At 41.4% G+C, this 16667-nt stretch overlaps 1 protein-coding gene across 2 annotated transcripts in view; it reads left to right on the plus strand.

Moving 5' to 3' along the window:
• Positions 1-16667, plus strand: part of atrn (attractin) — a 148039-nt gene that overhangs the window by 64003 nt on the left and 67369 nt on the right. For both annotated transcript variants that reach the window (XM_088002895.1, XM_088002896.1), the window contains exon 25: positions 4862-4923. In XM_088002895.1, coding sequence (XP_087859021.1) covers positions 4862-4923 — 62 coding nt within the window. The remainder of the gene's footprint in view (positions 1-4861; positions 4924-16667) is intronic.

The following is a 16667-nucleotide window of genomic DNA, read 5'->3' on the forward strand; positions in this document are numbered from 1 at the left end:
AATCTATTCTAGTTTTTAAGAAACGCAGTACAGTCATGTCACGTTTAAAATTGAGATTCCATTCGCTCTTTGAATGTAGAACCTGTTGAGTCACTCCCCGTCGATACCGTCGCTGTCTGCCAAAGCTCCGGTGTAGATGAAATAGCTGCTAGAAACCATTAAAAGAATATTTAATATTTACGTTTTTGATACCCTACAGCAGCACGTCCTATAGGGTATCTTTCTGTACCGGGCATGCAAGAGGAGCACCACCTGGGCTTCATACTCGCCTGTTGAACACAGCTGACACTCGAGATTAGCCACAACAGTAGCTGTTCTCAAATGTGTTGTCAGCATGGCAGCCTGCTTGCACTTTCTGAAATTGAGTCAGGCAGTGATGACATGACCCAGAGGTGCTGTTCGTGGCCTTTGAAGGCCTTTTCCTTCAGAGGTTCATAGTTGTCGCAAGGTGAGAATTCTGTACATCTAATCACTCAGAGAAGTCTGCAGCTCTTTATGGCGGCTGTCACAAGGAATAAGCAGTTCCAGGTCCCCAGCCAACAAGGTTTTCCTTAATAATTTAAAGCTTTAGCTGTATTTATTCATAAAGTCTCGGGATGAATCTCATTTCCATTATTCATGCTCGACCTTTTTCACATTTTGTCATGTTCCGACCACAAACTTTGTGTTTTGCTGGCATTTTACGTGAGAGAGCAGAACAAAGTGGTGCATAATTGAGAGACTGAGGGGAAATGATACATGGTTGTCACATTCAAGGAGCTGTGATCTAAACCGCTCCCCTGTAGCTCTCGATTTCAGCTTAGTCCTGCTGATATTCCTTGATCTGTTTTCTTCTCCAGACACTGACATTTTTTATCACAGGATTGCTATGTGTTTAGAAAAAAAAAAAAAACACTTGTGTATGATTGGATAATGTCACGATGGACCACTTCTGCATTATCAAGAAGTTTAGAAGACCTCTCCAGGACATAAGACTTAGAAGAGGAGCGGATGTGGCATCTGACCACCACCTAGTAGTAGTTAAAAAAGAATTGGATAAGAACAACCTATGGTAGAATGAACTATTATGACACACGACCTAAAGGTCACCAGCATCAGGGAGGAGCTTGGACTTCAGTTAAAGGACAACACTGAGGCGCTAAAAGAGCAACACAAGAAACTGGAAAAGGAGAAAAGGAGTATACAGACAAACTGGCAGACCAGTAAAGAGACACGGATAACAGCCTGTAGAAAAGTGGTCGGAATTAAGAAACATCATTGTTCACAGCTGAGTGAACAATGACTGAGAATGAAAGAAGATGGTTTAAAAGAACAACCACAGAGCAGTGAAGACAAGCATTAGGAAAGACAAAGACTGCATAGAAGCATGGGCAGGGGGAGAAGAACAGGTGGCATACAGTGGTTGTATGAAACAGCTCTATGACACACGTAAGAAATAGTCTGGAAAGTACAGCAAGCCAAAATGACCCAGCAAGGAAAAGGAGGGACTAGCACAGCAATTGAACTGATGGTCTGAACACCTTAAGTAGCTCCTGAATGGACCCATGTCACCAAATCCATCAGCCATCAACCCAGCCAACAAAGCTCTCACCATCAACACTGACAAGTTGACTAGAGAAGAGATTAGGAAAGCTGCTGGACCTGACGACATACCTACAGAAATATCAGAGGGGACGCTGTACCCACTCTTCAAGAAACTCTGGGGAAAAGAAGAGCTACTGACTGACTGGAAGACTGGAAACACTACAGAAGTGTAGTCATCTGTAGAGTCATCCACCACATCCTCCTTGAGCGGATGATGTTGTTGATATACAACTACAACAAGCAATTCAACTTCTGACAGACGTAATCATGCACAGATAAGATTGTAACACTACGCATTATTGTTAAACAGTCTTTAAAGAGATATTTAATGTTGTATATCAACTTCGTCAACTGCCCGAAAGTGTTCACTGTGTGGATCGAGAGGTCCTATGGAAGCTTCTCCTATACTACAATATCCCAGCTATGAGGGCATGACCTATAAGATTGAACCACAAAGGGCAACATACCAATAGCTTCCAAAAATGGAGTTTGACAAGGAGCCTCGTTGACCCCATTCGTCTTCCTCATCGTCATTGACTGGGTCATGAAGACTTCACAGGAATAGAATTCAGTAGATGGTCACACTTCTCTGCCACAACCAGCAGCAAATGCAAGAGGAGACAGGTGTATTGTGCATTGGTAGGACTTGTCATCCTTAAAATCCTTAAAATCAACTCTCAATAGCATCAACCCAATCACCCTAAATGGAAGTCCTCTGGAAGAAGTACAGTCTTTCACCTAATGATGTATTCTTACATCATTGACTGGCAAGGCTGAACCAATGCAGATGCCGAGGCAAGAATTGACAAAGTAAGAGTCCCCTTCATCCAGTTCAAGAACATGTGGACATCCAGAGAGCTGACACTGACCTCCAAGATCCAACTATTTAAACTTAGTAGTTATACATGGATTAATCCTGAAGGACGAGGTTTATCTTCCAAACATTGCATTTTGTAAAATAGGTCAGAAAGTTTAGCTTCTGCCTCATCAGACGAGGTCAACTTTGGCAACATGGTTGCTGCGTCCCCTACATAACTTGTGGCAAATAGGACTTTGAGTAGGTCTTGCTAAACAAGCTTTCTTCTTGCCTCTCTTTCAGCCACATTTATGGAGTGGCTGACTTTATAGTTTTCCTGTCAACAAATTTCCCCACCCTGGCTGTGGATCTCTGCAACTTCTCCCGTATCTCTTAGCTTAAATTGATGCTTTTTTTTTTTTTTTACCTTTCTCTTTAACATTATATATTATGCTTCTCCTTATATACATGTATCTTCAGTATTCTTACAGCTCTAATCGACAAAAGTATTTCCACAGTTTCTAATTAATTACTCTTACTTTTAATTCCTCATTGTTTTAGAATACTTGTTTCGTCAGGTTACTTAAGTTGATCATTTTGATCATTTCTTGAGGAACTTTGTGCTCTTACCCTCGGTAAATCACTTTGTGCTCTGTAAAGTTTGCTTGATTGATTGATATGGCTGCTCACATTACCCAGGCTCGGCTGGAGGTTTCTTCTTGTTAAAGTGGAGTTGTCCTTTCCATTGTCGCTCCATTTATTCTCAGTATGACGGATTGCTTCAAAGTTAACTCCGTGCAAACAACTGTCTACTGTTGCTACGTGCTCGCTCTGGAAGAGCAATTGCTGCAAAGTCAGGAACTTGATGCATTCGGCTGTTTCTTGAGATCAAATTTATTTTTGAATTTGCATCATTCTGGTGTGAATGGATTGATTTGACTCCCATTTTTCTGTGTATAAATTGGAAGGTTTCTTTGTAAAGATGTTATTCTCTGAGCTGTTCAAGGCTTGAAATATTTCTCAGATAAGTTCTGCTCCTGCTTTCTTTTAACCCAGATTTTTTTGCTCAGTCAGTGTACATCTTAAATTTTGAACTCTTTGTGGTTTCCCATGTGCCATTTAGTCTTTTTTTTGTCTGTCAAGAGATTAACTCTAGAGTGCCTGCAGTGTTTTTTAACTTTTATTTTTTCTAATTAGATGCCTAACAAGTTAGCTGACATTTTCCCCAGCCTCCTGCTTGATGTTGACGTCTTTCTGAAAGTTCTCAGTGAGCCTAGCAACACCTCAGAAGTTATTTTCAGTGATCAACAGACTGGAGGAAAATTGTCTCTCTGAGGATTTGAAGCTCATCAGCAACTACCGACTGCACTTTGGTGATCCATATGGTGCTGATTACGCGCAAATAAAACACTTGTGCACCTACCTACACAACAGCCGTCTTGATCTTGTTTCATCACCTCTCATTTGTTGACTCGTACCTATTTAAGGTCATTGTAGACTCTGGTTATTCAGATCTGTATGTTAACTTCAGCCTTTATGGTGAATGGTAAGCAGCAGTGGTGATGCGAGCATGGTCCAACAATTTCATTTCGGTTCACAGAAGTTTGTGTGTGTAGAACTAAACTCTCATGAAGCAGGGGCAGTACCCTTGGGATGCCAGAGAGGGGCAGTGTTGTGTCATCACAGGTTGGCGGTTCGCTGTGAGGCACTTTGAGGTTAAGGTGGGAGGTTGTAGGAGGGAAAAGTGGGGTGGGGAGGTGGAACGACTCTGCGTGCGTTGCCCCTGGCAACCTTGATTAAGACAGGATGTCGTTGGAGCAGGGGCACTTGTGATGATTACATGGAGAATATTTCTGCCCACGTATTCAGGAATGAAGTTTATTCATTCATTCATTTTCTGTTTTTATTTTAGCAGACAGGTTGTGGGTTGCTGAAAGGCAGCGCTGCCGGCTTGTTGTCTAGTTGACATGTTTGGTTTGGAGCATCAGATCAACTGACTCAGAGCCTTCAGTGGCTGCGGTGGAGAAATCTGAAGGAAAAGGGGGAGAAAAAGGCTTATAGCAACACTGCGTAACGTTATTGACACATCACAACCACTTGGAAACATAAACCACAAATTAGTCACAACAAACAATCTTCACATCTGGGCTATGAGAACCTATGTTTGTAGTTTGTCATTCAGTGGTGTGAAAAAATGTTTCCCCTTTGCATATTCTTCCCCTTTTTGCTTTTGCATGGCACCTAAATGACTTAGATTTAATATCAAACTAAAATAACCACAGTAAATAAAAAATGTAATTTTAAAATGATTTAATTTATTTCCCAACAACTGCCATCAAGTGTTTGTAATAACTGGCATTGAGTCTTTATCCATCTGTATGTGCGTTATCTAACCTCTTGATGTAACATTTCCCGTGTTCCACCTGATTTCTAACTGTTTTTTTCTCTCTCTCTCTCCACCTTTTTCTGTGTTTTTAACAGATTGCTTTTTCCCAGCACAGCAATTTTATGGACCTGGTGCAGTTCTTTGTCACGTTCTTCAGGTGAGCACAGCACGCACACATGAAGCTTGGAGACTCGTGAGTCCCTCGCAGCACACGTTCCCCACACTGACTGTAGGTGACAGGTCAGTTTATCCGCACTCCATCCAGCTTCAAAAGGCTGGGAAGGAAAATGTCAGCGCCACTTTAGTCGGCCACTTTCAGATGAGATCTGTTCAAGAAACAGAATCTTTTCGGACGATCTTAATCCACCCCAGAGTCGAGACACTTCTTTCCCTGCCTTCTACAACCACTTGTTGAGCTCTTAAATCCTCCCCACTCTCACAGCTTTGATTATTTAACATGACTGATATTCTAAAGAAGTGTTAACGTGCTACAAATTAACTTTTCTGAGATGTGTAATGTGTGGTTAAGTGTTTTTTATCCGTGTGTGTTTAGTGTGGTGAGAGCCAGTTGGCAAAAATCTTTTGAAATTACTGAGAGAAACTAATGTGACTCACTGGTTTCAAGCTGCTGGTTAGCTGTCAGCATCCACAAACAAACTCAAGACAGGACATTGTCTCCTATGTCACACAAACATATTTTTAAATTTATCTGTGTTGTCAATCCAAAAAAATTATACTGATTGCCTTTCAGCCAATACAATATTGCCATCCTTATGGTGATGTGGTGGTGGCAATATTGTTCCTCTGCCTACTTGCCTAGAGTTGATAGGCAGATGGACTAGATGGAGTTTCACCTTCCAGCTGAAAAATGACACCAGACATGCAGCCAGAGCTACACTGGCACGGTTTATGCCATAAGTCCCTTGTCCACAGGCTTTAACCGGTTCTTAGCAGTCAATCTTGGCCAGATTCATCTCCAATTGCAGATCCAGCACGGTTCTTCCCCGTTTTTTTTTTTTTAAACCACCAAAGTGGTGGTGCAAGCTAGTGATTCAATTGGCAGCAGACTGCATTCGTTGACTGGCCTGTGGTGTTGCGTCACTGGACGAGTGAAGGCGGTACTTGTGGATGCCATGTCAACTGGATGGGCAACCTGCATCAAAATAATTGACAAAGAAATTTTGGAGAAGCTGAACCTTCAGAAGGTCGATCACAGCTCCTGCGTCCACATGGACTGCTCATTTTTCACATTCCCAGATATTGAACAGCTGGAGTGAGACATGACAATGGAGAAAGGGCTAAAGTGTGTCAAAGACCTGGGGTCAGGGGGCTGCAGACAAATGCAGGCCACTTGCTTCAGATTTACAGCTTTAAAAATGTTTGGACGAGTTGGTTGTGGTAACGCAACAGATTGTGAAAAGTTTCAAGACTTATAAATAAATTTGCAACTGCGCCGCTTTTAGCCTCATTTAGACGCTGAACAACCAACCATTCTCCGTTGCCAGACACGAGGTTCCCCCAGCAGGTAGAATGCAGAGCTTTTTTCTTCTTCTCCTGAAACAACTGCCTGCTGCAGCAGGAAACAGTGCTGATGAGCGTGGAAAGATTGAAATGAAAGCAGGAAGGTTGTGCACCTCTGTGGAACTGAGCGCGAGTCAGGAGTCTTGCCTCACCACTGCAGATGACAGCTTCAGAACTGCCTACTGCTGCTTTTTAGCAACACGAAAATGGTTGTTGGAGCAGATTTCTTACACGATTTTTATGTAGTGTGCTAAATCTGAACATATTATAAGTCCGGGGTACTTTGTAATTATGGATGTGCGTGTTCTGGAGCAGGTCTGAAAATGTGCGTGTGTTGTTGCTGCTGCTGTTGTTGGATGGCCTGAATTGTACATCTGCAGGAATTGCTGTAATGTGTTATTGATTTTAAAAATGAACTGGACCATAAGTACAACAGTGTCCGCATTGTGGTTGACTGGATGTGTGTGATTTCTCTCTGGTGTCCCACAAGTGTGTTCCTTTGTGTGCCTGTCGTCCACAAGAGAACTACAGGATCATTTCTTTTCTCTTTGTTTTTCTGGACTCAGCACATTACTTTTTGTGAACAGCCATTTATAAAAAACTGTGGACACAACAAAGAATCTTTCTCTTTGCTGAGGTTCACTGTATAAACATAGTGGAACCATTTACCATTTATGTATTCATCCCTCTTGCCTTTATCCACATCCTGTCATGTTAAATCCACAAACACAAAGTGATGAATAACTGAAGTAGGAAGAAAACTAGTATGATTTTAATTTTGCATGAGGTGTATATTTGTATTTACCCCTTTACAGTGGTTCCTCTAAATAAAATCAAGTGAAGCAAACGCGTGGAAGAAGGCAAATTAGACAAAAGTAAAAACTAAAATTTCACATGTGTTATAATGACTCAGTCGAAAAAAATAGTGACAGCATTTAAGCTAACTTTAGAATTTTAGCGAGTTAGCTTTCACATTGTTTTTTTCATACAGAATGGAGAGTATTACTGCAGATCCACATACTGTCCGTAGCCCTCGTGCTAATGTTAGTATCTTCATTTTGATATAAAAACTAAACCTAATAGACTGAATGGAGTGAATTGGTGGATGTTGACCTACAGCAGTGGTTCCCAAGCTTTTTCTTCTGCGCCCCCCAGTGGTTTCCAAACATTTTCTGTGCCCCCCCACCGCCATGGATTACAAATGGTTGTCTGGTTGAAACGACCGGGGGGGGGGCGGGGGGGCTCGACTTTTTTGGGGGCAAAATGAATGTACGTAGCTGAAAATAGACACCAACATCGGTAGCCTACAAGGTACTTGTTAAGCTTAAGGTTCTGTATTGATATTAGCTAGTCATCTTTTAGCTAACATTACCTGCATCCAACAGCTTTACTCAACTCAGTCGGTTAGTTTGGAGGGAAAACTGTGAAAAGTTCTTTGCGTTTTCTTTGCTGCCGTGATTCTAACACAAACCTATGTAGCTCCGCACAGCAGCAGCAGGTCTCCTTCACAGGTGGAAACCCAGCAGGAGTGTCGTAGCGCTCATGTTGCGTTTAAAGGCGGCTCGGAAAAACAGGTTACGACATGTTAACAACGGATTAAACAGTTTTAACTGCTGATAAAAGTGACAGAGGACACAAATATGGGAAGTGTGGAAGCCTCTACTGTATCAAATTGACATAGGAATAACAGAGAGTTGGTCATTCTAAGGTAAAAACCCAGCGCATACAGTGTTCATGTTTTGTTTTTTTCATCCAGACGGCTTCCCGCGCCCCCCCTGCAGTGACACGGCACCCCCGCTAGGGGGCGGGCCCCACAGTTTGGGAACCTCTGACCTACAGTAACTATCATTATGATAATAGTAGCATCTTTGGAAAAAAGTAGCATGTTGGCTAATTTTGAAGGAAAGCAAAGAGGAGAAAAGAGAACCCTGGGACTCTGATTGGATGGCCATTCCTGTTCTTAATATGTCACAGCTACTGTCCAATATTGTACTTTCTGTTATTTGGTTATGTAAATTGAAATAACTATGGCATGTTTTACCATGTTTTTGTAAAACCAGGTTGCTCCTCATGTTTCCAAAGTTTGCTTGTATAAAAGAAGACAAAAGGGCGGACCAACAAATTAGTTGGCTGATAAATTGGCTGAGATTTTCTTAATTTTGGGGGATCGCTGATTGGCCGATGTTTTCATGGATTCGTCACTTTCCCTTTTTGGTCTTCCTCGAGAGAGGGGTGATTGACTGCCTACCAGTACAACTATAGTCAGCCCATTGTTGCCATCTTAGCAATTTTGATGTTATGTTTGGCAACTTTTCAGACAAAAAAAGGTGGTATCAGCCAAATTTGGCAGACAGTCGGTGCTTGGCCAGCAAACTGCAATCGGTGTGCCCCTAAGACAAATGCATGCCACACTTTTCAGTTTTTGTCCTTATTTTGTGGCTTTCTTCTTCAGCTGCACGAGTGGACATAAAGCACAGCCATAAAACATTACTGTCTGTGGTTGTCGCATGACAAAATCCCAAAAAAGTGAAAGTGATATGAATACTTTTTCCAAACCATTTATCTTAAGCTATATTCCTCCTGAAGAGAAGCTTGAGCTCTGAAAGCGATCAGCGTTTAAGGTGACCTCCGTCTGTCTCTGTCACTTTGTACCGATGCTGCTCTCAGCCGCTGCTGATGATGCCAGCGTATTTACACACCTGCCAGCACCGAATTGTTTTGTCAGCAGTTGTTGTGAACAAGTCGTGCCCACTGCTGGAAGCCGGCTTGACAACAATTGATAAAGTAAAAATAAAAGAACAGACAAAAAAAAAAAACGTTCAGCCTTTCCTTCCATGTCGACCATCTTCACTTCCTCCTCTTTTGCAGCGTCTCCTTCCTGTTCTCTTCTCCATCTCCTTTTGATCTCTGGCTCTCCTCTTTTCCTCCTCCCCTTCCTCTTTCTCTCCACACTTTTTTTTCCCCTTTGCCCCCGTTTTCTGTACTCCCAACCTGCCACTCCCACTTGCTTTTTTTTTTTTTTTTTGCTGGCTGCCACTGATTCAGCACCGATGAGCAGAGAGCCTAAAGTTAGCAAGCCCCACCCCCCACCCCCCGTCCCCGTTTGCCTCTGCGTCTTTGGGCGCCGTGTTGTTTGTGTTGCGGGGGCGGTAAGGGATGCTAATTAACGTGAAAATTGTTTGCTCGCATTTACTCCGACGTTCTCCGTTTCCTAATCTCGCCTTCTCACCGCGAGCTCCGGTTCTCTGTGCGCCGCTGCTCCCCCGCGGGGACAGATGAAGGTGGTGCCATCCTGTTATCTGCAGCACCAGCAGAAACTCTCTCTCTCTCTCGCTCCTCACCCCTCCCAGCTCCACAAGCCTCCGCCAGCCGCAAAAACAGATGCACTAAACATCCGCGTTAACAGCGCACAGATGCATTCGCATATTCACACCCAGCTGTCCAGCAGCTTCATACCGCAGCTCTGCAGTTGTTAGAATTGAAATGCCACTTTGGGGAAAGAAAGGGGAGCCAGAGTCAGGAAGTATGGCGAACTTCTTATGAAATATTTCACGAAATGAACATGAATTTCGCTTTTCGTTCTAGATGCTAAAAAAGCAACAAAAAAAAAAAAAAAAAGCCCCGGAGAATTGTTAAAAAAAAAAAAAGCAGTAGAAATGTTTTCCTACACTTTTTTCCCCTCTCACTTCCCACCAGCTCAGACTGAAATTTAAAAAATGATTGCTAACGTAAGCACGCTTTGAAGTAATAAGTGACCTGAATGACGAATTTCTTGACGGCGTAACTCCACACTGCTTGAAGGAGGAATCCACAAGAGCAAAATGCTACATTTTAACAATGCAGCCCCACAATGGAAACTTTTTGCTACTTTAAAGAGGAAGTTTAGTTTTCTAAATAGTTTTTCTGTACAGATATGACACAATTTGCTAAAGATGCAAATTAAATTCGTCTAATTATAGAGACACGTAGAGGGGTGCTAATACCTCGTTTGTTTTGGCCAGCAAAGTTTGACTTTACTGTACAACTTTTAAAATAAAATTATATTTAATGTAACTGGATCTTAAAGAAAATGTTTAATCTGAGCTGCTTTGAGCCAATCTGAATCCTGTATACCTGGAGAAATAAATCGGATTTATTTGATGATACTGCAGATGACATTTGTTTCAATTTCAGGCCAGATAATTAAAGAGAATTGAATTCAAATGCACCGACTCTATTTCTGTTTACCTGGTTCTGTTTCAGTATCGACTGATTGGTGGTCCAGAGGGAGAACAAGTTTTACTTTTAATCAGCTTAATTTAGAAACAAAAACCAGTAAAAACTCTTGAGTTTTAACAAGTTTAGCACTGGAACAATCAATGGAGCTGCGTTCAGAGTCACCGTTTTTCAGGCAGGTGTATAAATGCAGTTTGTGACGCCAATCTGAAACCCGGTCAGGTTTTTTAACTTCACTGGCTTTGTCCAAAATCTTTTCTTAAATAACATATATAAATCCTATGAGTAGGGTTGTTTTAAACACATCAATATTATCATTTAACAAGCTCTTTTTTTAACAGTGGCTGTTGTTTCAAACGGCCGTTACTGCTAGTTATTATTATTATTATTGCTATTTTGATTGAACCAACTGGCTTTTCTAAATTCTTGAAACATTTAGTGCAACTACTGTTCACAGCACTATTTATAAATGCAGATTGGGTTTAGAAATGCTGGTGACCATTTATAAAAAGTTGAGCTACTAAAACAGCTTTTATAGATTTGATTAGCAATATTAGAAACAACTGTTTGTAGGTGGTAATAATAGAAACACGTGAATGTGTCCAGTCTAAATCAGACAGAACATCAATCATTATCTAGAAGAGAACCTGATAGTCTGCTAGAATCAGTTCAATTACAGACCAAAATTTGTTACATTTTCAGTTTCTCTGGTTTGTTTACAAACTGCACTGCGTCGAACGATCCAAACCATTAAAAAACCTCTTCCCTTCCCTTCCTCGCCTGTAGGGGCGCTGCACCAAGAACCTCTGAAAAAACACTGAGTAAAACTTCCTTTGTCACAATATGCAAACCAAAATGGAGTTGTGTGTTTTTATTGGTTGGAGGATTTCTCTAAAAGAGACCACAACTCCATTTCTCCAGCTAACGTGAGACACGTGTTTGTTCTGATTGTATCTACCCATAATTCCCTGCGTTACAGCCCGCTTCCTGCTTTTAGAGCGGTGTCTGGCCCACTTGGCATTCACATATGCATTCTAACCTTTCACTTTAGTTCACTTTAGTTGAACAAAGACCTGAGTTTTCAGGTTCAGACACATTCACACCTCCCCATACAAACTGGACTTTCTAGGCAAACAAACTGGAGTTTGATTCAAGTTGAAACCAATTTTATCCACCGATGAGCTTTAGAACAAAATTACATAAAAGCATTTAAGATCCTGCTCAGAAAAGGGGCTCTAGCCCTTTTAACAGAGGATTTTTTAAAAATTGTAAACTATGATTAACGGTGTATAACCTTGTAAAAAAAAAAAAAAAAGAACTCTCTAACTTCTGTCCTGAGATTTCTTTCTCTCTCTGATTGAGGCATCAGGGTAACAGAAGCTAAGAGTGTCTGAACTATTGTTCCAGAACAATCACCACATGTGGGGCCCAGTGTGTTTACTCACCGAAACTGGGATTTAACCTTGTAATAGCGGGTACTGCGCCGCAGCCTGATGGCCCAGAAAATTTGCCGTCCCCCGAGATCCGAGTGCCACATCTGTGCTGCGTGTACGACTAATATTAAAATAACTTATGCTTTCCAGTGGGCACTTCCACCCCTCATTTATTTTTTGGTGCATGACAGCTCCTCAAGTACATGCGAGGCCCTTCAGTTGACATGGCAGCGCTCGGGTTTTAGCATTCACTCTCATTGTTATGCATCGTTGCTACAGCCTGTCAGTTTGATCTTTTCATTGCGTTTGTTTGATTTAAGAAAAGGAAAAAAGAAAAAGTAGAAGCTTCAGCGTTCGTCTGTTATCCTTGTCTTATCAGGTCACTGACAACATGCCTTTTGCACCTGCAGTGACACGACAGAACGGCTCACCGCTCGTGGGAATCGGCAGCGCTGGAAAACGACTTGCACATTCGGATCAATTATTGAGATCCAGCAGACATTTAAATCTGACTGCTCGAGTCAAACTGCAGCGCGTTACCGCGGCGGTGGAGAGAGCGACTTGCGCATTTGGTTTCTCCACAGCAGGAAGATGTCGTTTCGGTTCGGGACGAGGCATTAAGAGAGGCAGCCAGTCGACTGCCCGACCCATAACCGAGTCGGGGTTGATGTGTGGGTGGCTGAGAATCATTGATATTAATGAGTCATGCCTCCGCCATCAAGACGATTTAAATTCACCCCTCGGAGATATTTGACTTGAATTTCCATGAAGAAAAGCTTCCACTTCGGGCTAATTTTTTACCCTCTGTGTCAGGAATATTTGGTCTGTTAGATTTTCCAGGTCACCAGTTTGCAGCATTTCCATCCTTTCGAATGTCTTTAGAAATAAATTGATCAGCAATTTTTTTTTTTTTTCTGATCTTCAGTTTTTGTAAAGCTTTGAACTACTTGGTGCTAATATTAGCTGATTCTGATTTCTTTTTAAGAATGAAATCATAGAAAGATTTTTTTTAAAAAGCATTGAAAATATTTTTTCTTGTCTTCATCCAGTGTAAATTTAATTTAAATGAGTTTTTTTTTGTTTTTTTTTGTCTATCCAATTAAATGTTTAAACCATATCATCCAAAGAGTTGTGACTGGTGATGCTGTGGGCCGTCATGCAACAAATGAGAAGAGGCCGTCCGACAGAAGATGTGCTAATCATCCAGGTCCTGCTCAGCAGTAGCCATGTTTTCTTTACAAATGTGTGGAAAACTTTGTCAGGATTCCGCAAATGTTGGAAAAAACACACAAAAAAGTGTTTCCATTGCAGATTTTTGAAATGAACCAATTTTGATCATAGCTCTAGAACTTTTCTCAAAAAACACTTTTTTATTTTTTTTTTAATTGCAGTATTTCCAATAAATTTCAGGATGTGAAATTGTGTAATAATATGGTGAATGGAAACGCAGCCAGACACGATATTCCACAGTCCTGGATGATGCCATCAGTTGTTGCCACGCATTGCTGAACCATTTCATTTGATTTTGCTGCTCATCTGTAAATCTCTGTCTTTAAATGTTGAAAGTACCTTTCAACATTGTTATGCGCATTTTGAAGTAGAAAAGATTGATTGAAACGACCAAATCCCAAATAATTTCCTCAATTTTGTAAAAGAAGGTTTTTACGCCTGATTGAGACTTTTTTTTATTTCCTGAAAAAGAGTTGATGTTGCATGGACCAATTTGCTGGTTTGCAACCTCTACATCTTGTTTATTACATGTGCAGCATCAACATCTGACAAAATTACTCTTAACTTGGCTAATTCACTCCAAACCAGTGGATGAGAAAAAACTCATACTTGGCATTTTCTTTTTCTTTTTCTTTTTTTGTGACATTTTAAAAGATGCTTAAAATTCACATGGCAGTTGGCTGGAAACATGGCTAGAGAGACATTGGAGTTGGATACGTTATCCTCCTTCTCTTACTTCTCATTGGTCCTTCACCATAAATCCTCCTTTTCAGTTTCATGTTTTTGAAGTATTGCTTAAGAAAAGATTGGTGGAAACGGCAAAATTCAAAGTAATTGCCTCAACTTTGCAAAAATTGAGGATTAGTAGGATTAATGCTAATTAGTAGCATTAGCAATGCTACTAATTTCCCCTCTAGTGGAAAGAATGCTGACCGCATGATCAGGAATTGTAGAATGTGAAGTTTATATTCATCTACACTATCAAAATATTAAGTGAATCCATAAATTTATTTGACAAAAAAAGCAAAGCATTACCCTGTTCTTTAGCCCTAAAGCATGTCTTTTTTCTTTATTTAAAAAGTAGACCTTGGGAATGAAAGTCAGGCGTTCTTGCGCAGTAATGTATCAGATGTTAAAAAAAAATAAAAAGAAGAAGAAGAATCTTAGAGTATGCACAATCTGCTCAGTGTTTTCTCCACATGCAGCCTTGATTATGTCCAAGTGTAAAAGAAAAGGCTGTTTTTATTTCCAAGCAGAGTCTCCCTCAGAGTGATGTCTTAAAGTGATTAATAATGAAAAACTGCTGTGCATGTAAACAGCCTGAGTGTTCAGTGGGCTCTATAAAGCATTTACCAGCTTGCTTTTCCTTGCTGTGTGCTCAGTGCGGTACTGTAAGTGTCACCAGAAATGAATCATTCATGCTAACCATCATGCACTGGATGACGCTTCACTGGACACATTTTCTGCTGGGCCTGTTTCTAAAGTGGTGGTATTTATGTAAAGTTGACTTTTTTTTTTAGCTTTACATCATGTCGTCGTGTTATTCCCTCTTCAAAAACAAACCTGGAGTGTTGCTTTGATTCTTTCATTCATGTTTGAGAAATCCTTGAACCATTCAGGGATGCCTAAACGCTGCTTCTCAGAAAGCGCTGCCCATTTCCACAAAAACGAGCCTCACAGAGCGGCTCTCCCGTGCAATCCCAGCCTCTCAGCTCCTCCAGACTAGCCAGCAGCAATTGGCAAACCCTTTTTGGAACTGCACACCTGCTGAGCTACTTCAGTCCCACGCTCCTGAGAACAGCATAGCACTGTTGTGATGACATGCTGAAGGCTCAGTGTCGAGCAGAGTAGGAGCTTCTTAAAGAGACAGAGGCCAATTTTAAGGCATCAAATTGTCAAATTTCTGAAGGCAACATAGGTACTAGATTGTGCTACACAATTGACTGAACACCTGCCTTTTAATAGGTCTGTTATGTTGACCACTAACAAATAACTGTTCACAAATTGCACCTAATTATTATTTTACTTGTTAATTTATGATTTGTCAAATTAATTTAATAGGTGGTGATGCTGCTTATTATTTCCTAGGTTTTAGTCTTAGGTTCCTGCTTATTCCACAGATGTGAAGCCAGACAAAGTTGATCGTCGATAGTTGAGGCACATGAGGCTGATCTACGGAAGAGAGTAAGAGCCTCGGTTGACCAAAAAAAAAAAAATTTTGCTCAGAATTGAGGGGGAAAAAAGTCAGAATTCTGACTTTTGATCTCAAAAGACTAAAATCAAAATTCTGAGGGAAAAGTCTGAATTCTTTCTTCTTTTCAATGGCCCTAATCCTCTTCCCTGCTGATCTCATTATAATGAATGTAAAATGAATAAATCTGTAGCAGCAATGCTTTATTTTGCAGAACCGTTGAGTCGGTCAAAGGTGCGGCTCTCTGCGGAGGCGCAGGCTGCGTTTCGCGGCAGCGGCCTTCTGCAGCTGCAGGTTTCGGCAGCCGTGAAGTGCTCTGACGACTCACTCAAGAAAAAGAACGCCGCTCAGCTTGGGACTAAATCGTGATTGTTTCCTGTTGAAAGTCGGTGAAGTGGAACAGAAGAAATTACCATTTCATTTTCCGCCCACGGACACGTAAAATTACTGCTGCTGAATATAATCAAGGAAAACTCTGCGATGTTATGGCAGTTTGGAACGCCAAAGGGCTGCATCGATATGTGTGTGTGTGTTGCTTAGGTGTATCCCTTCAATTTGGTTTACACACACAGAAACACACACATGCACTCAATTGTCATTTATACATAGGAGGCAGATGGATATTTCGGGTTGCAGTGTGACCTTCAGGCTATAGGAATGTTCCTCCCTCCGTCACACACGTTACATTGACTGGCTTTTCCTTTAAATATTTCTACTGCTGCCTGCATGAATGAGCGAGGTGAGGCGGTTTCAATGCAATCAATTCCAGATGTCAGATTAAACTATAACCTGTTAACTAACGCCGAATCGCTCTATATCATTTTCCCGTGGCATTTGTTTTCATCGAATCATTATGGAGCTGAAAGCTTTTCTGGCCTCAAACTTGGAGGGAGATCAATCACAGGAAATTGGCTCAAAGGGAAGTGACATTGACCCCGGCTGTGACTCGGCGGCGCCGTGCGCACGCGTGCACAGACGGGTCCAATCCCCCGTCCCTTCCTCTATGTGTTGGTGTTTGTACATAAACGTCGTTCAGGATTAGTGTCACCGGCGCCGCCGACAGGCTGGGAGGCGGGTGATTGACAGCGGGATAGAATGTGGAAGACTCTAAGAGTGAATATAAATCAAAGCCATGATTCAATATCAGCCTGCTTTTCAGGAGCTCTACACAAAGACCCCATAGGAAAGACTGAATCTGGTTATGGATTATGATGTTGACCTCTTTTCCACCATCTGTACTCCTTCCAGCTGCATTGTTCTTTAGGGTGTTTTCACACCTAACACTTCTGGTCTTTAAATGGAGCGGAGTGC

The sequence above is a fragment of the Poecilia mexicana genome, unplaced genomic scaffold, assembly GCF_051168715.1.
Source record: "Poecilia mexicana isolate PSO_F unplaced genomic scaffold, ASM5116871v1 scaffold_22, whole genome shotgun sequence".
NCBI classification, from domain to species: Eukaryota; Metazoa; Chordata; class Actinopteri; order Cyprinodontiformes; family Poeciliidae; genus Poecilia; species Poecilia mexicana.